Below are 22710 nucleotides of genomic sequence, written 5' to 3'. Positions count from 1 at the left end.
GTCCGGGTACGTCCCGGTTATGTAGACCCAACAGTGGTGTGAACGGAATATAGACATCATCTTTCAATCCGGTGTCAAAATATCTAAGAAACCAGAGACCTAGGCCTGGACTTGGACATAATCTTTCTAGACTCGTCAATTCCCACACAAAACAGGGTTTACGAGTATTCCTTCCAAATTTCGAGCACACAATGGTTTTCGTCGAGTAATCCGCAGTTAAAAGATCTAAGAAATATGTATGAGACTTAAACCATATAATCTTTTTAGTTTGATCAATTTCCCACACAAAACGTGATTTACTTTATAATGTAGTTTATTTTTTTTTTAATCCCACCCTGTTGAAATACAAAGTTTTTTACTCGTGTGAGATAAGTTTTACAATCGTAAAAATTGTAAAAGTCAATGCAACCGCAATTAAGTGGGGTAGTTTACGCGAAACAAACGTGTGTTGAGCCAAATAGCGGCTGATAGACACTCTTATCGCGCAATCATTTTAAAATTTGCTCATAATTTATAACACAAACAGTGTGAGGGCGATCCGAAACTACAACAGAACAGTATTCAAAAGGGAAAAGTCAGCAACACATGGGAAAGTTATATGAAGGCGCTGAGGATAGGTATTTGAAGCAGGCCGCTTGGCGGTTGGATGAGTGATGAGCCGAGTGACACGCGTTACCCAAACCACAAAACATAAACAGCGATACCGAGGACAACAACACCACCACCACCTCAGCAGGAGTAGTGACAACAACCATGGAAGACACCGCGTGCAACCGCGACGTCGAAAGCCAGTGCGTTTGAATGCTTGGTCGGACGGCTGCCGGCGCTCATCAAGGCTTGTAGAAGCGCTTGTAAGTCGAACTTGCCGACACGCCGACTATTAAATGCTTAATGACTATTTTATAACAACGATTGCACGTGTTGTTGTTATTGATGCTGTTAGCTTTTATAATTTGTTGGTGCAACGCTGTTTTTTTGACTATGATTACACGCACTTTACACGCTCTCACGCGCACAAATCACAACCGAAACCAATTGGGTGGGAACTACAGTGGACGAGTGAGATAAAACTGAGAGAAAAACTATAGCGATTTTTGAATATTCGATAGAAACAGAGGTGATCTCATTAAACTTGGAAAAAAATTAAACTTTCAAAGCTTTTGTGAAAGGATTATCCTTTGTTTTATCTTGCCTTTGCTTAAAACTGAGAAGAAATCGCGCTGTTGAGAGTAGAGGGTCCGCAATTCGGCTCAAGAAGTCCTGGCTTTCGCGCTAAGCTGCCATAGCCAGCTCTCTACGAATGGCATCTTCAAACATGGTGCAGAGGCTTCAGTCACAATGCATTCTGGGTTCCTCCTGACCGGTGAGTGTGGTACTGTATGGGACTACTCAAGCGGATTGCTAGAGGCCGCATATGTGGGACAACTAAGAGCAATCATCTTCGAATCCAGGGTGTTACGCGCCTTCCGTAATGTAATTCGGCTGTATTAGAACGGAGCCTACCCAACACTGGTCCGTATTGGGAAGTAGTGGTGGTTATACCGCGTCGGAGAGCTCATGCACGTCGAATTTTTGCGTTCCCCTGAATAAATATTGATACAACAGCTCATTGCGATGAGCCAAAGTTCGTACAAACTAGACGGACCACACTAGAATAACAACAAGACACCACAAACAAAAAACCAACAACAAAGCAAATACAACGAATAAAAACAGACTATGACAACTCTAGTAGAGGTATGAACGATCTAGGAACTAAACGAAAGTTTAGCTTTCCGGACGTCCTACCGCCATTTAAGCACTATAGACCTTAGCTCGCGGTGTATAACTCATTTTCTAATCTAATTGCCAAAGGATCCTCGTTCGTTGTTTGACTAGAATGCCACAGACAACGACGATGACATTCCCTGTTCCCACGACAGTCGGGTCTACGTAACCGGAACGGACCCGGATTTTTATCCAGCTCGGCAGAATTCAGCCGCTACAACAACAACTCAACGATGACATTCCCTCAGGCAGCGCCGCTCAACAGGGGTCACCTACTGCGGCCGGAAAAGTCAAAAACTTTCCCCAGCGGATGCAGATTTTTAGATTAAGGCTTTTGCCGGGGGTACGCTAAAGAAAAAGAGGAAGACGAGGGGTAGATTATCCCTTCTACCAGCAGCTGGTTTTTCCGGAAGCCCTGGGTAGGTATGAGTGGTGCCAGTGGTACATAAAGCATCATCAAGAAGAAGTCCAGAGGACGCTGAGAAGCTCTCTCGAAAAAGTATTAGAGGTAGCAGTGCTTTCCGAGCCTCTACCTATGTACATACGTATGATTAGGCCGTAAGATAAACGAGACTTGTAAGAGCTTTTAACTTCTGTGATGCAATCCTAGGGCTCTCATAAAGTAGTTATCAACCAAAAAGTTACCGGAGAGTAACAGTTTTGGAGCCGGCAGGCCAACTGTGTACAGTTAGCCTAAATTATAGCCAATAGCAAAACACTGTGCCAATAGGCCTCAAGCGACTTTCGTCTTTCAGCAATATGTGTGAGCAACTTGCTGTGGTCAATTTGTTCATTTGCTTTCCGAAAGGATGTGTTGCACAATAGGATAACATGCTGCGCATTAGATTGGCACTCTAACGATATAACGGGATATGAGCAGCGGCCGGAAAGCAGCAATCGGCGATGTGTGGGACGACGTCCAGACACGTGCCGGCAATACAACAAACCCACAATGACGACGAAAACAAAATTAAATCAGCGGCGGCGACACGTTTTAGCAACAGCAACAACAAATTGTGGCAGAACAATGGATTTGCGCGTTTTTTAAATGACAAACAATATTTACAACACGCTTCTCAAACACCCCAGTGCACAGAACCCAACAGGGGCCAAGCATATTTCGTGTAATTGCGGACAAATGATGAGATACAAATTTGCGCAGTTAAAAGCAAATCATTATGTCAGTGTCGCAATGAAGCGCAGAATATGAAAACAATAACAACAATGACGATTAAATATAAAGACTATTCGTACGTAGGTCTATTTATAGTAATTAAATATGATTACAACGGTTATGATGTAAAACAAGTCTTACAACTCACCCTTCAAACTGACGGCAGCGTCTCAATGCTGGGTCTCGTCCGTTCTCTGGCTTCACGCTTTGCATAACTGTCCATCATTTGAGCTGCTCATAACTGTCGCAGCGCCTCCTCGTCCTCAAAGCAAGCTCGTGAGGTGGGGGCTGAGCTGAGACGTGTAATCAGCAGCGGAAGATTGCGTGTCGCTTGTAATCTGCATGGCCGCTGCTGTGATTTAAATAAACGTCATTGGTCGCAGCACCACAGCAACACACCAGCTTTAATAGCAACAACCCCTTCTTGGCCGGCCAGCTCCACTTTACTCAGGCCAATGAGTTGAGCGCCGCTACCAACCCGCATTCCTCGGTGGCTGTCAGTGTCGTCACCGCAATGCTGCTGTCATGTTGCGCCACAAACAAATTACTTTTAAGCTCGCAAGTGACTTTTTCGCAAAGCGTTCCCCTGGCTTCCCTGCCCTTCACTCACTCCACCAACCTTGCTGCGTAGATTTACGCTCAGCGTTGCTTTTTTCGCAGCCAGAAAGTTTCGTTAGGCCTCATTCCCAGCGGGCATTGCGTACAATTTCATCACTTGAGCCGCCGTTGACACTGTTGTGGTGGCCGCTGTCAGACTCCCAGCGGCACGCAAAATGTGATGAACCAAGTAACCAATCCAGCAACACAACCGTTCCGCTTCCCTTCGTCTAGTGTGCGTGTGTATTTGTTGTCGCAATCCCATCTTTCCATACAGAAGTGTCGCTACAATTCATTTAATTTTGCCATATTTACTTTGCTCGGCAAATAAAAAGGTACTTCGCTCCAACAAAGGGTTCTGCCATACTCATGCCCGCTCGTTCCAACGTTTCTTAATAACAAGGCGTTGTGGCTGTCTGGCGTAAGTATATACGGCTCACTCACCCTCGGCATGCGAGGTTTGTCCTTATTTTTCGCATTGAATCTGACACATCACGAACTTATTTAATTTGTTTATGATAATTTACGGATTACGCAGATCGCCTGTCAGTGCGTTGTGTGAATATATAAAATGCGAAAAAATGAGTTTTAAATTCCTTTTGGGCGCAGGTTGTCCCTTCGGTGCGTGTGGTAATATTGCACGGAAGGGGAATGTACACGTTTATTGTTTCAATTTTAGAAACTTCATTCACATATTTATAGAACAAATCATTTTTTTGTAGACACGCCATGTCATCTTTCCAGGACAATGATGTGAAGAGAATGGAATACAGTCAGAGCATGCCAGAGCATTGGATTACTACAACCTCTACTATTTTCTAAACATATTCTACTCGACCAGATGTGTTCAACCGCCATTGCGTGCCATTCACTTTGTGGAGTTGATTTTGAAAGATTTTGCAGAAGGATCATGGTTCGCGGACTTACAAAATCTATCTCGTGCAAGAATCATATTCTACTCGTATTATAGGACGCTGCGGAGTCCATACACCATCGTGTGCAAGTCAATTTATGGGGAAGATTTTGAGAGACATTGCAGAAGGCGGACTTACAAAATCCAACATGAAGCCGAACGAACCTCAAGCGGTAACCGGTGTCCATTTTCATGAGCTATTGTTGAGACAACGTTACATTCTCAACTATCATTGATCCTTTTTATTTAAAAACTGAAGCCGATTATAATGCTAATAATCAATCGTAAAGAGCCACGATTAATGACTTTTTCATTTGGTTCTAACAAGACGGCGCTACAGGCCATACAGGTCGCTGCCGGGCTTCAGAAGCTTATCCCTAGTAAACAGAAAGTTAGAGATGACTCTTGAGGTCAAATATTTGGGACACACTCTCTCGGTGGAAGCGGTATGTGGATATGATCAAAAGCACTCATGGTATGCAATCGACTGCCTGGAATAAACTAGAGCTGCCAGCCAAGAATCATCAACTATCGAAACTTAAAAGACTTGTCTGCGTCTGAGCATCAGATGCAATATGTACGGCAACACTAGATGTAATGATTCAAAAGACAGCAGAAGAGTTTGGCTTTTTCATTGGTGGGTTAAAGCTAGAAGAGGAGAGATTTCTGTAAGCTCTCTGTTATTCTAAGCTTTAGGCCTGCGGTCCGGTACATTATGCATGGTGTTCCGCAGGCATTAAGCCGACAGTAGCCATATTGCTCCGAAGTGTAGCTTCTTTCAGCGCGGTGAGCATTTACTCCGACAGCAGAGTGGCAACAGTAGCTCCGAGCTCGATAACTGTTGACCAATAGGCTTTATACTGTAAGGCTAAAAGTCTTGCCTAGGACGGAAGTTGTCAAAGTTGCATGGGGGAGGGTAAGGTGGAAACATCCAAGCACTTTTTCTTCCCTGTTCAGCGTTTTCAAGACAAAGGTTGAAACATCTCGACAGTCTTACCTTAAGCGAACCAGCAGACAAAGCCGAAACTGACATTAGCCGTCTTCACAGACACAAAACAATTTGTCGATTAGTGGGGTCTTTTGTTCAATTATATAGGAGTTTCATTTTGGGTAGCACAAAAGACTGGCGTTTCAAGCTGTCGAAGTAAGCTTAATGATAGGATCAACCTCTAAACCTAACCTACACAGTCCTCTTCCAGTTGCGTTACATATTGAAGCAAGAAAATGGTTTTCGTTTGGACAACTGAGTTTAGTACAGTCCATGCAATTGTATCTACGTTCATATAACTTTAGTTAGCCGCGTGTCATACCTTAAAATCGCAGCTCCAGAGTAATTTTTCTTTTTTTAGACAGCTTTAGAAATGCTGAAGAATTATAGGTGAAATGATAAGGATTTATAAGCACCCACTACCGTAGCTTCTCGATACCAAAACAATCTTGTTTCGAAGATTTTTTATGTATATACTTTCTCTCCCCCTACATGTGTGTAAATAACTCAATTCCAAATCAAAGTTTAATAGGCTAAAACCCAAAACAGGCCAACATATTGTAAAACTATAAAAGCTTTGGCATACGTAATCAACATTTATGTATGCGGACTAATAAAATTCAACACAAGCAAATTGAGTTCTTAGCAAGGCAGGCAGAGGCGGCGGCTGCTTGTGTGTTATGTTGTATGTGGGTGGAGCTCGGTGTATCGCTGCGCTTGTGCATGTAGTGCTCGGTAAGCGCTCGTCAAATTGCCACTAAATGTGTGTATTTAGAGCTCATAAGACGCGCCAAGCCGCTGCAGGCATCGTTAAATACCTAACACGCATAGAATGCTGCACCAATACCAATGCAAGACGCAACAAACGCACCTAACAAGCCATAAAGCGACCGCGCGATCGTAAAATAAAATCGCAAGCGCACACACAAAATCGAATGGAAATCTTTGAATATTTAAGTTTATTGATATACGCCATGAAGTGTGTTTAATATGCTTGCGGTTGGCTAGCTAATGGCACATAGAACCATGCCACACACACACAGGAAAGATTGCGGCAGTCAAAAGTGCGCGGCACAACCTGTTTGCCACATATAAAATCGCATAAAGGACACGAAAAGTCATATTAGGCATAAAAATCAATTCTAAATGTTGCGTCAATATTATTGACATTATTGGCAACAACGCTGCTACGCACGCTGTGCTTGTTGTTGCTGTTGTCGTTGTGTGCGCGCCACAAAATAGCAACAAAACAACACGTTACAAGGACATTTCGCCATGGTAATGACCGTAGGTGAAGAAGCCTGTGGGCAAAAGTCACACACGCACACACATGCAGCACTTAATATACTACCCAAACACATATGCAGTAGTGTGTGTAGCTGTGTGCATGCATGTGTGTCGATTGCTGAGCATTGAACCAGTTGTTTGGCCTATAAAATCGACCTAAGCAACCGACCCTTTAGTACATTTTAGTGCTGCTTTTATGTATGTTTGTGTGTCTATGTGGGCTTGGCACACCGCTGCGCTCTCGTAAAGGTGTTTTTGCATAATCAACAATATGTTTTTGTTTTTTTTTTTCTCGTATATATTTTAAAATCTTATTTTGTTGCAGTTCAGACATAAAAATTTATTTTTACAGTTCTTGCATGTGCTGAATGCCACAGCAGAAGTACATATAGCAGCATAAGTGATATCCACACACATACATTTATACATAATGCTCAAATGTGTACATAAAATATAAAATATAAGTAACTGTTTTGTTGTTGTAAAGCATATTTATTGCTATGTTTTTACGAGCTATTTAAATTTATTTCCGAAAGCAAGCCGAGATTATGTCATTAGAGCATAAGAGATTTAATAAAATAAATAAATACAAAACACAACAAGAAGTTAGTTAAAATGCCGATTTGAATTTGCAATTTGTGATATTTTGAAATTCCATTTTACATATGTGAAAAATATGTATAATATTACATTATATTATATACTAATGTTCAGGTTTTAGCCTTCTTAAACTTTGATTTGGAATTGAGTTATTTACACACTTGAAGTGGGAGGGAAAGGATATGCGTAAAAGACTTTCGAAACAATATTGTTTTGGTATCGAGCAGCTACGGTAGTGGGTGCTTGCAAGTCATTGCCGTACCACTTGTCCTTCAGCATTCCATTAAGCTGAATGAAAACCAAAAATCTGCTCTGGAGCTGTGATTTTAAGGTATGACACGCGTCTAACTAAAGTTATATGAACTAAGGTGTAATTGCACTAGCTGTACTAAACCCAGTTGTCCAAACGAAAACCATTTTCTTGCTTCAATATGTAACGCAACTGGAAGAGGACTGTGTTCGGTTAGTTTTAGAGGTTGATCCTATCATGAAGCTTACTTCGACAGCTTGGAATGCCAGTCTCTTGTGCTACCCAAAATGAAACTCCTATATAATTGAACAAAAGACCCTCACTAATCGACAAATTGTTTTGTGTCTGTGGAGACGGCTAATGTCAGTTTCAGCTCTGTCTGCTGGTTCGCCTAAGGTAAGACTGACGAGATGTTTCCACCTTAGTCTTGAAAGTGCTGAACAGTGGAAGAAAAAGTGCCTGGATGTTTCTACCTTACCCTCCCCCATGCAACTTTGACAACTTGCGTCCTAGGCAAGACTTTCGTCTTACAGTATAAAGCCTATTGGTCAACATTTATCGAGCTCAGTACAACTATTACCGCTCTGCTGTCGGAGTGAAAGCTCACCACTCCGAAAGAAGCTGCACTGCAGAACATTACAGTGGTCCGGTAGCCTAAAGCTAAAAATGACAGAGAGTTACAGAACACTCCACTCTCCTAGCTTCAAGCCACCTATGAAAAAGTTCTATGTTGTGTTACCCGCTCTGGTATTCATTCAGAAAATTTCATTTATCCTTACAAATAATTTCTGTTCGTTGAACATACTTGTGAAAAAAAAACATCTTTTCAATTAGCTATCATCGAATTTGTTAGAAGACTTTGTGGAATCATCACACCAATTCCTACTGGACTGTCCCGAATGCTAAGGTTTAAGCAACTTCGATGCAATCTATAGTCAGCCAATAACTGAAATTGAAACCAGAACTGTGATAGGCCACCGAATCGAAAAAGGGCTTGGAGGCTATAACAGAAGAAGTTAGTAATAACGCGTCGAATATTCTCTTCTAAATCTTTAGTCGTTTCGAGGTCATCTGCGCCTACAAGTGACTTTACTTAAACCCACAAAAAATAGTGTAGCGGTGGTAGATCGCACGATCTTGGAGGCCTCAAGCCACAGTCCTACGACTCGGCATAATGAGCTCACCAAAAACTGCTTCAATAAATTGATTTTGTGCCGCCTTGTTGGACCCAATAGTTAACCACAACTTTTTCCAATTCATGGGTCTTTGACCTCTTCCGTTTACCATTCGTTTCCTTCGATGGGACACGCATTGGCTGAGCAGCAATTTGATTCCTACACAGTCGACGAAAATTGGGTGTCTGATTGATTTGCTTAAAAAGACGAACATTTCTATTAACTTGGTATCCACAAATTGCCCGAAAGGCATTTCATATATCCAAAACATTTCTTCAATCAAGTTTTCGCACACATCAATCGAACGATAAATTCAAGCTATAAACAAGCACTAAAAGCGATTTCACGTGCGTCATGCACCAAGATTGACTGCATCAATTTGTCATTGTATGAATTCGTAGAATTTTAACCAAGAGACCTCCGCGCCTACACACTACCGCTTATATCGCGCTACTTTCGGTTGCTGGGCATAGGTTTAGCAGGAGCGGCAACACGCAAAAAAGTAATTGAATTACAAATGTCAGCGCGACACCAAGCCAGGCTGGAATGGAGGCTGGGATGAGCGACAACAACACACACAAGCGCCAAGAATATTTGCAAATCGAAAGCCTGCAAACAATAGCGCCAATGTGAAGCGAACAATATGGCAGGAGACACAACTCACAACGAGCGGCAACAACTGTGCGTGCGTACGTGTGGTAATGGAAGTGGCAAACAAATTGCGCTTAAATGATTCAATTACGCGTCAGGTTGGCATACGCGTCTTCCGCCAACAAGTGCCTGCCTCCAAAAAGCGCCTTCCTCCAACAAGCGCCAACACTGGCCCAGTGAAGGCAACAAAAGCGGTGAAGTAGCGCGCCGCCAACAATGATGTTGACGAGTGTATGTGTTTGTGTGCGCGCGCCAATGGCGACAATGACTGTGCAACTGCAGACAGCTGCTACGGCTGTGCGCCTAAAAATATGCTTGTCAGACAGGTGTACGCACTGCTGATGACTGCGTGTATGTGCGCGCTTGAACGCGTCTTGATGCGGTAGCTGTGCGCCAAGGGCTTCGTAAGCCATACCTCGTCGTGTCGCATGAAAGTAATGATGTGTTGGAATGAGTGGCGACAGTTGCAATGGGAATTGCGAAAATTTACGCACGTTACAAATTCGTAAAATGATTACCGAGACGCACGCACCGCTCCTCACCAACGCTCATCAGTAGCGTTAATCATAATACGTTGCACAGCGCTGACTGCCTGTGATGGTTGGCAGCATTTATTATCGACGCTAAAATGACGCGCACCGCCAGCTGAGCTTTTACCCCGCTACCGCCGCCAACACTATGCGCCACAAAATACAGCGCTACTAAATACCTCGGCTGCGCGTCGCTTGGCGCAGCGCATTAAGCGCATTTCGGGCGCCGCGTAATAACAATTTAATTGGCCACTTTACAATGTGCGATGTGATTTTAATTTAATTTTATTTTTATTTGCCACGCGTTAATAGCGCAATGCGGCACTTAGCACGCCACGGCGGTGCGAAAGTGCTGGAGGCGCGCCACTTACACACATGCGCCCATCTAATTGAAGTGCGAAATTATTTGACGCAGGCACTTAAGCTTGTTAGCGGAAGGGGGAAATAATGAAAAACATAAGTAAAATGGCAGTTAAGCAGGGCGCTTTGGCGCGGAGTTGCAATATAAATCAGTGATGATTTGTCGCCAATGCGAAGTGAAAATAAAGGTGTATGTATGTATGTAAGCAGAAACACATGCTTTAGGCAGACTGTCGCGATATCTTTTTAATATAATATTCATAATTTATCTCACCTACAAACCCGGGAGATATACACTCATACATATATGTATGTAAATATATGAGGGAGTTCTTGTTGACTTCCAAACGTTCCGTCGCTTGAGCCATTTAGACGCACAAGCTGGAGAAGGTTGAGGAAAAGGATGTCCTCTTATATATTTTGGAGACAAAATGAAGTTCAGACACACTGAGACAAATACAGCACCTATAAGTTAGGTTAGTCTGGTAAGCCAATGAACCACGCCATGCTCAGGACAAGTTTTCAACACGCATAAAGCAGAAGAAATATTTAACTTCGGTGCTACCGAAGATGAAGACCATTCACTAATGGAAAAGGAGTATGATATAGTGGTCCGATCTGGAAAACTTCTTCGGGCATTGCAGAGCTGCCTCATATCATAATCCTTGCCCAATTTCGTGGATATCTATTCAAAAAAAATTCTTCATATAAGGTCTTGATTTTGATCATTCAGTTTGTATGGCACCTATATGCTAGAGTGGTCCGACCTGGAAAATGTTTTCGGAGATTTTTATGCAAAAATTTTGAAAGTTTTCTGTACAAGAACTTAATTTCAGATATCTCAAGAACTGCGAGACTTGATCCTGTATATAATATACAGTTAGACATGATTCTAATTCAACTCAGCTCATCATACATATTTTTAGGGTCTCCGAAGAAGAAACAGCCCCAGTACTAACAGTTACAGATTGTGAATAATGTCCCCTTTGGTTGAGCTCGACGGTCTCGGTTCGTTACTCGTCGTTTCAAAGAATACAAGACTATCAGATTATAGATTACGTTAGACTAAATGGCGATCCTAACACTACTTTCACTGGGACAGGTTATAGCGCCAGTCCGTTGTGGTATCTAAAACAAAACTCCTATAAAATCGAGCATAAAGACCCTCATGAATAGACAAAGCGCTTTCAGCTGTTCATAAAAATATGTTGTGGGGGCTAATGGCAGCTTCGGATAAATCATCGGGTTAGTGGAAGGGATGACTGCCGAGATGTTTCAACCACAGGCTTGCAAATGCTGGACAATGGAAGAGAAAATGTCTGGAATTTTTCACCTCACCATCTCCATACATGACAATTTGCTTCTGACTGAATTTTTAGCTTTCAGCATGAATGCCTATTGGACTATGTTCAATAAGAACTCCAAGCGTTGCAGCAAGATTAACTTTGCTAAGGCAATTTGTTTCGTAGGTCTTCTACGTTATACTGATGGTTAGAAAGATCTCGCAGGCGGGCAGAGAGTGTTAGTCGATTAACGACTGAAAAGCACACATGAAGTCCATAGATTCAGAACTAAAAATCAAAATTTCAATTCGTTCCCATTCCGTTGAGCGCTCTACCTAACTAACTCAGCGACTCTGCAGTTTCCTGTGATTCTGAAGATATAGCAAAATCGCAGAGAGTGATTGTCGAATAACGCCTGCTAAGCACACGTGAGTTCCATAGATCCACTGCTAGAGCGCAAGATGACAACGAGATCCAAGGCATTTTGCTGTGAGATCAAGCTAACTAATTCTGTAATTACCAGTGATTCCGGAGGTCTAGCAGCCGCGCAGAGTTTCATAGATACGGTGCTAGAAAGCAAGATGACAACGAGATTCAACTAGTACCCATTGCGCGTGTAATAAAGACGGTTCCTCATGCTAGTTCATTGGCTTTGCAGTTTCCAGCGAATCCAGTATCCGGTGTGATCGGGCACCTAAACGAGTCCGAGAAGGAAATAGCTTGATGTTATATCTAGCAACGATGGACACTCTTTGACTAACTTTGAGCGCACAGTTAGTGATTTCAACGTTGGTATTGACAATTTTCTATCGTAGTTATTGCTCGTCCTCCTGAAAGATGTCGTCGTACGTCGGAGCAATGAGTCTACTGCTACTTTAATAGCAGCTACTGCCGGCTGAAAAATGCTACAGTAGTTCGGTAGCTTCCAATCTTCCCTCCTAGCTTCGACCGATGCGTGAAATAGCTCAGTACGCCCCTTTTTCAGCGACTTCTTCTCGTCCACACCTTCGCCGGTATGTGGACGGAGAAATAGCTACCGGGTGTAGCCTCTACGACGTAGTGTTACAAGTTTTCAAGGTTGCAATTGAATGAGAAAAGAATTTCAGCGGCGATCTGTTTTGATCACTTCATAGGCGCTCACTCTGCCTGCTTCCCAGCGACTTCTCCTCGTCCACTAAACAGGCTTCGTCGTTGGGTGAGCGGAAAAACAGCCACCAGGCGTAGCCTTTGCGACGTAGTGTGAAGTAGGAAGAAATTTCAGCGTAACCTTGGTTGGACTCATTTATATAACCAATTTCTCTGAGCGTTAGAGCAATCTTCGTAGTAATGCGACAACTTCCGATGATTGTTGACTTGTTTGCATGTCAAACCCATAAGTTATAATGGTCGAATCGGAATTTGAACGATCGCGGTACTCTTTTCGAAAAAATCTTGCTCGATTTCATATCACAAATATCCACCAAAATCATTCGTACGGACTCGTGAAGGATTTCGAGCTCTCTTGCCATCTTTCTATCACTTGCCTGACGATTTTCAAACTCCATATTCTTAACTTTTTAATATTTTCATCAATTGAAGAGTTTGAAGGTTGTCCAGAACGAGGCATGTCACAATATCTGTCCAAACGAATATCTCCAAATAATCACCTGTGTGTTAGAGCTTGACGAAGATATGGAAAAATCCCAGTTTCAACACTCCTTAGAAGTGTTTTCCAATATACAACAATATTAAGCAATAATTGAGCTGTGTTTGCTGAATAGTGAAAGAAACTTGTGTACTCAGCTTTTTAATTAAAATGTTTACAAACATTTGTACGTTTACACAAGCCGCTCAATACCTCAGTAGAGCTAATATTTGTGCTCAAACCAAGCAACAAGAGAATAATTTCATTTCATTTGCGCCTCCCCCCGTTGGCAATAATGAATAAACTCTGATTCTATTTGAATTTATATGCGCTTGATTGTCCAGCCAACTCATCCTTTTTCATTTAATAGATATCATTTCTCATTTCCCCCCACACGCAGGCACTTCGTCGCACACACACAGACATATAGCGCGTGACTTCTATGTACGAGATATACGCAAGCGAAGTGCGTTGCTGCAAAATGCGCAAATACTCACAAGCACATGATTTCCTGGCATCCACTCTCCCCCCAACAGTCGACTACCCCCCTCTCGTTCCGCTGTTGTTGTGTCAATTTACCCCCTCACTGCCACTAATGTCTATATTTCATTATTTGTATTTACTCGTCGCTAACTTTTTCCGCACTCCGCACTCCACACTCCACCCACCTTCGCCCTGCACTAGTCGTCGTTGTGTCCTGTGCCATTAATGTTATTATCCTGCCGCGCTGTTCCGCTCGGTTGCACGCCTAAGTGAGCGCACTCAAGTATCAATTGTATTAATTTAGAGTCAAATACGCAGCGGGTATCGCTTTATGTCGCGATTGTTGTTGCTGTTGTTGCTATTGTGTCATTTTGTTCTTCTTCTTTCCACTTTAATTTAGTGAATGCTATTGTTTATTGTTTTTGTTGTTGCACTGCTATTTATTTAATGTGCGCTGGTGTCATCACTCCAACGCTGCGACTGCCGCTGCCGCTGGTGCCTCTACGAGTGTGTGTATGAGTGCGTTTGATGGTGTGTGTGTTGAATCAGTGCATTGCCTCTGCGCTGTTTATCATTTGTAATGAAGGACCATAACTCTTTGCCCACCCTCGCCACCTCTTCGCCAATATTTACTCAATTGCCAGCGCGGTCCTCCGTGTTTGTTGCATTTATTTATTTGCCATTAAACGAATTAGTGTGTCTAATGTGTTAAATGTTGCGCGGGGCTATTTCGAAAACGTGAAAAGGGTTAAGAGCGTTGGAAAAAACTGATTAGTCACGCGAAAAATCCAGCAGAAGACTTAGTTTGGATATATGATATATCTACTTTAGACGCCCAATGAAATATTACTAGGTTAGGTTTGTCCGGTAGGCTCGTGAGCCTCGCTTAAACCAAGTTAGGTTGGTCCGGTAGGCTCGGGAGCCTTGCATAGACAAATTTTGGTCCTTAGCGATATCAAATGGAGTACCGATACGATCTCCAATGTGTCATGACATGCCTCAATCCACCGCCAACGGTCTCGAATCGAGCTTTTCGCTCGAGTATTATACTTCTTGCGAATGACATGGCCTAACCAGGGCATTCGTTGGATTTCCATGTATATACTGTATATGTCGTCATAGATATACATATATACACAGATCATTTAGTTCGTTGTTTCTTCTTCTTCGATATTCACAGCTCACGCGGTGGACTCCAAAGACCACACGGAGAACAGTTCTACCGAATGCTCCAAATGCTGTCTCATCTCGGTTCATTATTGTCAGCTTTAGAGTCAGGATTAATAGCTACTTCATGCCTGAATTGGCGGGCGACTTTTGGTTCCAACAAACAATCAACGAAATAATCAATTTATTGAAGGAAATTTTTTTATCTAGCGTCGTGGGCCTGTGAAGTGAGTTCCAAGATCCTGAGATTTATTATACTGGACTATTTTTTGTGGCGTTATGTGAAGTTGCTTGTCTGCGCAGATAAATTTGAGACTATTGACCGCTTTGGAATGGAATATAAAAGAATATTCAATTCGTTATTGCTGACATTTGAAGCTTGCTGCAAAAAGTGGTCGCAAATTTGGCTTTTCGGCTGCAATTCATTCGAGCTAGCCGCGCGGATAACTTGTCCGCGAATCATTTTGAAAAAATAATGGCATATCAAAGACCAAATTCTACAAGTCACTCATCATACCCGTTCTGCCATATGGTCTAGAGGCATGAATGACGACAACAGCTGATGAGTCGGCCTTAGGAGTGTTCGAGAGAAAGGATTTACGGAAGATTTATGACCCCTTAGCGCATTGACAACGGCGAATACCGCAGTCGATAGAACGATGATACGAGTTATACGACGACATTGACATAGTTCTTCGAAATAAAAGACAGCGGCCACGCTGGCTAAGTCATGTCGTCCGAATCGATGGAAAAACTCAGCTCTGGTAGAATTTGAGGCAGTACCCGCCGGGGAAAGCAGAAAAACAGGAAGACCTCCAATCCTTTGGAAAGACAGGTGGAGGAGAACCGGGCTACACTTGGAATCTCCAATTGACGCCAAACCGTGAAACGGAAGAACGACTGCCGCGCCGTTGTAAACTCGGCTACAACTGCGTAAGCGGTGTCTTTACCAGTAAAGAAAAAATGAAGCGTTCAAGAAGGCAAAAGAATTTCTTTTAGCCAAAGCTTTTTACGCAAAACCAACTTGTCGGAGCAAAAGCCATCCAATTCTGGTGCTAAATGCTGAATAGCGCTGTAACTTAGAAGCTTCCGAGCGTTCTGACAATTCGCGTGGCTTTATGACTCGTTCACCGTACACTTGTATCATTACACGCAATGAAAGTAATATTGCTATTGTTGTTGTTGCTTTGTTAGTTTGCGACTACATACGCCAAACATTATCTGCCGAAGTATAGCGTTGTATATTTGTAGACACCGCAGTGTTGTCACAATTGTTGTCAAACAAGGCGGCCGACCACCCTCTTGCCACCGCGTCTTGTCGGGTTAACTAAATGGGAGGGTGAAAGCAGTAAACAAGTGGCTGCCTTACGTTTTCTTGTTGTTCGGGCGGTTTGTCTACTTCTTCTGTGGCGAAATCACATCCGCTACGCATTCCGGTCTTTAGCCGCGACGTTTAATGTGTGTGGAGTTGTGCCTGCTTGTTGTTGTTATCCTGCCGCATGTGCGTGGTGCCACTTTGTGACTTTTAACAATCTCTTTCCCTTTGTTAAACATCGCCTTTTCGACGGCCACCTCAACTGCAAGTTCTTTACTATTTGGCAAGCATTTATCCCTTGCCTGCGCGGCTCGCAAGCTTGTGAGTGTGGGTTGTTGCCCACCACAATTCGACTTCAAGGGTAATAATGAAATAAATGCTGCGCTAAATGATTACGTATTTTACATTTTCCACCCTTTTTCGACTTATTTTTATTGTGTGCGTGCTTTCCCTTTGTTTTGTTGTATATTTTGACTGCTGACGCTGTTGCAAGTGTCGCTGCTTTGTTGGCAGTTTGGGCTTATCTCATCTTGTTGCATGAGTTTCAATTAGTTTGATGCACTTTTTCGCTGGCTTGGATAGAGTATTAGGGTGTCCCAAAGGTTTTTTTTAATATTTAATATATTTTTTCTAAGCTATGAGCGGTGATTCGAGTTGAGAGCGTATTGAGGCGGGATACATATAGAGCGCGATATAAGTTTCTTTGAAAGTTTGTTGTATACTTATCCCACCCTAATGCATAAACTGACTTCCCCCGTAGTTTCTTTCGGCGTTTCTATGATTTTTGGTTTAAATGATTAAGTCTCTCAATGAAGCGCGGTTAGATTTGACTTTATCTGCACTTATTATCATTGCTTTTGCTTTTGCGGGTGGAAAGTTATTATTTTGAAAAACATTTTTGACACTTTAAATCGCAGGGGAATTTATATTTATTGCACTTTTTGTTGTAATTGTAATCAAGTAATGTATTTGACTAAAAAATGTATTCTAAACAGTAAGTGTTAAAAATCATTGGCTTAAATACTTTAAATAGTTTCAAAAGACTTTTTCTTAACGAACTTTTCCTATAGCTGTCTCATTTCTTCATATCAAAGGGGTTTCTTTAGACATATGGGTTTCAAGCAGAAATAAAACGCATATGATTAATGTTATGGGCAAGAATTTAGGCAAAGATATAGCCGAATATGCAACAGCGCGCCAGTCGTTCTTCGACCTTTTCGCTGAGATTCCAAGTATAGCCAGGTCCTTCTCCGCCCAGTCTTTCTAACGGAGGTCTTGCTCTTCCCCTGCTTCGCTTGGCGAAAACTGCGTCGAATACTCTGAGAGCTGTAGAGTTTTCATCCATTCGGACGACATGACCTAGCCAGTGCAGCCGCTGTCTCTTGATTCGCTGAAATATGTGAATGTCGCCGCATATCTCGTATATCTCATCGTTCCAACGACTGTGGTACTAGCCATTGCCAACGCGCAAAAGACCATAAATCTTCCGCAAAACCTTTCTCTCGAACACTCCTAAAGCCGCCTCGTCAGATGATGTCGTTGTCCATGTCTCCGGACCATATAGCAGGGACTGGTAGAGTTTGGTTTTTGTTCGGCGGGAGAGGAATTTACTTTTCAATAACCTCCTCAGTCCGAAGTAGCACCTGTTGGCAAGAGTTATTCTGCGTTGGATTTTGAGGCTGGCATTATCGTTGGTGTTAATGCTGGTTCCAAGATAGACGATATTATCTACGACTTCGAAGTTATGACTGTCGACAGTGACGTGAAAGCCAAATTGCGAATGTGAGGACTGTTTTTTTTTGATGACAAGAGTATTTCGTTTTGTCCTCGTTCACTACCAGACCCATTTGCTTCGCTTCTTTGTCTAACCTGGAGAAAGCAGAACTAACGGCCCGGTTGTTATTGCCATATCGGTGTATTGAAGATTGTACCTTCTCTATTTAGCTCTGCAGCTCATATTATTTTCTGCAGCAACAGGTTTAAGAAGTCACACGATAGGAAATCTACTTGTCTGAAACCTCTTTTGGTATCGAACGGCTCGGAAAAGTCCTTCCCAATCCTGACGGTATTTTTGATGTTGCTCAACGTCAACTCACACAGGCGTATTACCTTTGCGGCGACAATAAGTTCAGACATAGCGGCATATAGGCAGTTCTTTCTCGTGTCGACGAAGAGATGATGTGGGTCGAACTTCCTTTCACAGGGCTTTTCCAACATTTGGTGTATAATGAAAATGTGGTCGATAGAAGATTTTCCAAGTCTAAAACTACACTGATAATATCTAATCAGTTTGGTGACGGTGGGCTTTAGTCTTTCACACGTTATGTGCATTCAAGTTTCGGTTAAACTGCCAATAGGGCGTTAAGAAACTCATAGAAAGATTAACAGCAATCTCTGTTAGCGCTATTGGGTAATTAACCGGTTATTTAACCGGTTATTCAACCGATAGATGGCTTGCAGTGTTCCAGTGTTTCTTGCAAATGGGACTAGGACTTCTTTGTGTCTAGTGCCTAATTTAATCATTGCTTATTTTTCCTCTATTCAATTCTTGTTTCAAGTTTGTTGCTTTAATTTTTACAAATTTAATTAATTATTTTCTTCAGAGTTCAAGCGCCAAACAACACCTGTGCTGCATTGATTACATGATGCCAATGCGCCACACGCACCAAGTGAGAGTAAATGAAGAAAACGAAGAAAAACAAAAACAAAAACAATTGCGCCAAATAAAGTGAAACCAATTGAAAGAACTCGTAAATTTCGAAGCAATTCTCCGTCATAAATCAAGCGACAATAAAAACTAAGTAAATGACCGCGAAAAGAATCTGAGAAAAAAATCTGAAAAAAATTTAAAAAAAATCTAAAAAAAAAATGCGAAAAGAAAATAATTTCCACCAGCGTACGAAGCGACGCGCAACTAAGGCGAAATCGCAAATGAAACAACGCGTCAAATGTCAGCAACATGTGGCAGCAACGTTGAGTAATTTTCAAGTAAATGCGCCAAGCCAAAAAAAAAATAACTTGAAACACTTGAAAGAAAGAAACAAGAAAAGAAGTTAGTATGTAAGGAGGCGTTGTGGGCGCTGAGGGCAACTAAACTGCTAAGACTTGCTGCGCTGCATCAAAAACATCACAAGAAAGTTGCCGGCTGAGCTTGACTGCTGCTGTTGCTGCTGCGCGCCTTGACAGCGGCCAGCGGCGCACGAAAAGTGTAAAAATTAATACAAAAATTACAAAAACAAAGGCTGGCAATTTGTTGTGCGGAAACAATTTCATTGAGGTGACATTTTCGCGACAGCGGCAGCAGCAGCCGTGGCCAAACTTCCAGGTGCATGCGTATACGCGACGTGGGCCACACGGCGCTCGTAACAAGCAAAGGTTGCTGGCAAAGCGAGCGCCGGTGACTGCAGCAAATTAGTGGCGACAAACGGCGCAAGGTTTAATTGAAAAAAATATCCAATGCAGCATTTTCCGGCGTTGCCCCGCGCACTCCTCATATTTAGTCACCTAAACGCGTGCGTGTGTGTGTGTCCCATTTTTTAATAAAGCGAGGTGGAAATTTTTTAATTACTCAACCGTGGGGAAAGCGAGTCAAATTGCATACTATTGTTTGTATGTGTGTGTGGGTGTGTGATTATTAAAACCGGGGGTGAGGGGTCGTGATGGGTATAGGCGCCACATGCGTACAAAATTTTTACATTTTTACTATCAAATTTCGCTGCATTTGCGCCGCACTTAATTTACTCACGCCGCGCTCAGCGATTTTTATCTATTTTAACCCCAAACTGACGGACGCATAATTTTTGTCACATTTGCCGTCTAATTTGTTCTTGTAACCAGCGGCGCACGTGTGCAAACTACAGTTATTTCACGCATAATTTTTGGTTGATATTTCTGGTTTATCACTTAAAATTTGTTATCCTTTTCGGTACAATTTTTTGCTTTGCTTTGCCTCATCGCGTGGTTTGGGCTCGAAAAAGGGTTAAATTATGCCGCTTTTATTAGCCGCACTAAAATTATGTCTCTGTGTGTGTGTGAATGTGTGCTGAACCATAAAATCGCGATAAAAGAGCTTTCCCTTGTGGTCAGCAGATAATCTACACATTGCCGTTATAAAATTAATGTACTACCCTCTCGGGTGAGGGCTTACAATGCAAATTTTTTAATTAATAAGTTTAAGAAAGCACTAAAATACAATTTATTAGACGGCTAATTTTGACTCATCTATTACATTAATGTTAAGTGGAAAGGAAGCAAAGGAGACATAACCTAAAAAATAAACGAAACATAACCTACAAAAAAAAGTTCAGTTGATGAAGAGACATTCTCGAGTTATGAAGACATTTTCTGACTGTTTCTGTATTGCGAGGAAAGAGAAGAGTTGAATCTGTTCCCATGAAAGTAAGGTCTACATAATCGGAAAGGCACCTGATTTTTTATCCGATCAAGGACTGTCGATTTGGCAGAACTTGTCGCTACAACAACATGTGAATGGACTTGTCAGAAGCCTTTGACACAATCAATCACACAACACTACTTGAGGACATAGAACAATCCACGCTCTGTCTAGGGGTACCGAGGTAGACCACGAACATGGGAGCATTTGGGAAAAGCAACATACAAGGTCTATTGTGCCCTCGTCAACTCGGCACAACAAATCACTTAGTGATAAATTTTAGTATTCATTAGGGTGCTATTGATGCGATTTGATCCCTATTCATGAACCAACTCACTTAATTCTCCTCTTCCTTTGGTCCGAACCCGTCTAAACAAACCAAACCTCGCAAACCAAATAATTTATACACCGTTTTAATGCATGGAGCCACTAAGAGGGCTTGTTGGATCATAATGGGCCTAATGAAGGTCTTAGAGAGACCGCCTGCGGTCTGGCGATTCCGCGTTCCTCCAAGCAAGAGGATTTGTTGGTGTTTCTAGAGTATTTTAGTCTGCCTCGACTTATTTTCAGAGAACTATGAGTCTCAGCGAAGCCCTTCTCCACTTGACACCAATAACTGGTAAGACATAGGGGTCATTCTTCAATAGATGATTAATTGGTCACTTCGTCTATAAAGGAGTCTAAATTTTTCAATTGACTGTTCGCGCAACAGTGGAGTCAGTGCAAAGGAAAGAATATGGATTTAATAAATAAAATGAAGATCTCTTAACAGCAACAACAAAAGCAACAGATGAGAATTACCAAATGAACTGCCCTAGACCGGATGGAAATACATGGCAACGCCACCTATCGGTGACTAGCTTCACTGAGCTAAGCTCCTTGCGTTGAGTAGCTCCAGCTCTACAAAGTTTATAGACAGTCACTAGATGTCGCTAAAATGCATTTCCGCACAAGATTTATCGATAACAAAACAATCCAAAAAATCTACGCCGGTGCACATATGTTAACCCGTCTGTTTACGTACAATCCATTCCCTCATAGATACGAGATAACAAGCTGAAATTTTGCACTCGTTCTTTTTTCTCCAAGAAGCTGCCCATTCGTCGGACCCGCCGATATTCGCGCACTATAGCATATAGCTGCCATAGAAACTGAGCGATCAAAATGGTGTTTTTGTATGAAAAACTTTTATATTTGACGAGTTATCTGAATGAAATTTGGCAAGAATTATTTTTGCGGGCAACGGTACAATCTCCGAAGAAATTGTTCAGATCGGATAGCTATAGCATATAGCTGTCATACAAACTGAACGATCGAAATCCAATTCTTATATGAAAAACTTTTTTAATTGGCGAGATATCTTCACGAAATTTAACATGGATGTTTCTCTAAGATAACGGTATAATCTTCAAAGAAATTGTTCAGATCGGATAACTATAGCATATAGCTGCCATACAAATTGAACGATCGAAATCAAGTTCTTGTTAGAAACACTTCGTTTTTGTGGAGGATATTACAGCATCGGTGCAACCGAAGTTAATATTTTGTCTTATTTTTTTATATTATATCCAAATGTAATATTTTTTTCTGGTTTTGTCATTTATAATTACAATAATAGTTACGATTATGGCGAAATATAAGTCTTCCTAACAAAAATTTATTTCATAAGCATTTACGGTAATTGTAAATGCGGCATATGAGTATTAATACTTTTCATACTATATTGTTTTCATAGTACCTAATAATTACTAACTTATACCCTGAAGAATTACTAGTACGTCTAAGTACTTTACTACTACAAAATGCATTTTTAATTCAATACCTTGTCAAGAAATGTCCACTATAAATTAGTTTCACACTTAGACATCCGTTTTGTCCTTTTGCCGCCAACTATATTGCTGCAATGTAGAGCGCACCTCCTTCAGCTCATCGAGTAAGGCCTCAACATTTGCACGCTCAATGTTTAGCACATGTGTGGTGTCCTCTGGCAGCCCATCAACTAGCTCCTGTGCGATTTTTAATTCGAATTTGACGCAACCAACCGTGTTATCCGGTTGTTCTGACGAAGGTGGTATAAAACGCACTGACGAGAGCTCATTAACTGAAAACACAATAGGGAGCACATAAATATTAAGCATGAAATGATAATAAAT

The 22710-nt window shown here is 41.9% G+C and overlaps 1 protein-coding gene across 4 annotated transcripts in view; it reads right to left on the bottom strand.

The window, feature by feature from the left end:
• Nucleotides 1-22710, bottom strand: part of LOC105225927 (COMM domain-containing protein 4) — a 29180-nt gene that overhangs the window by 3819 nt on the left and 2651 nt on the right. For 3 of the 4 annotated variants that reach the window (XM_019990152.3, XM_049457463.1, XM_049457462.1), the window contains exon 4: nucleotides 22343-22658. In XM_019990152.3, coding sequence (XP_019845711.2) covers nucleotides 22417-22658 — 242 coding nt within the window. In that variant the 3' untranslated portion in view covers nucleotides 22343-22416. Of the gene's footprint in view, nucleotides 1-22342; nucleotides 22659-22710 lie in introns of those variants that run through there. The other variant, XM_049457461.1, reaches the window with a different exon arrangement.

The sequence above is a fragment of the Bactrocera dorsalis genome, chromosome 5 (genome assembly GCF_023373825.1).
Source record: "Bactrocera dorsalis isolate Fly_Bdor chromosome 5, ASM2337382v1, whole genome shotgun sequence".
Lineage (NCBI taxonomy): Eukaryota > Metazoa > Arthropoda > Insecta > Diptera > Tephritidae > Bactrocera > Bactrocera dorsalis.
The sequence above is the reverse complement of the archived record's forward strand: the minus strand, read 5'-3'. Positions and strand labels throughout refer to the sequence as shown.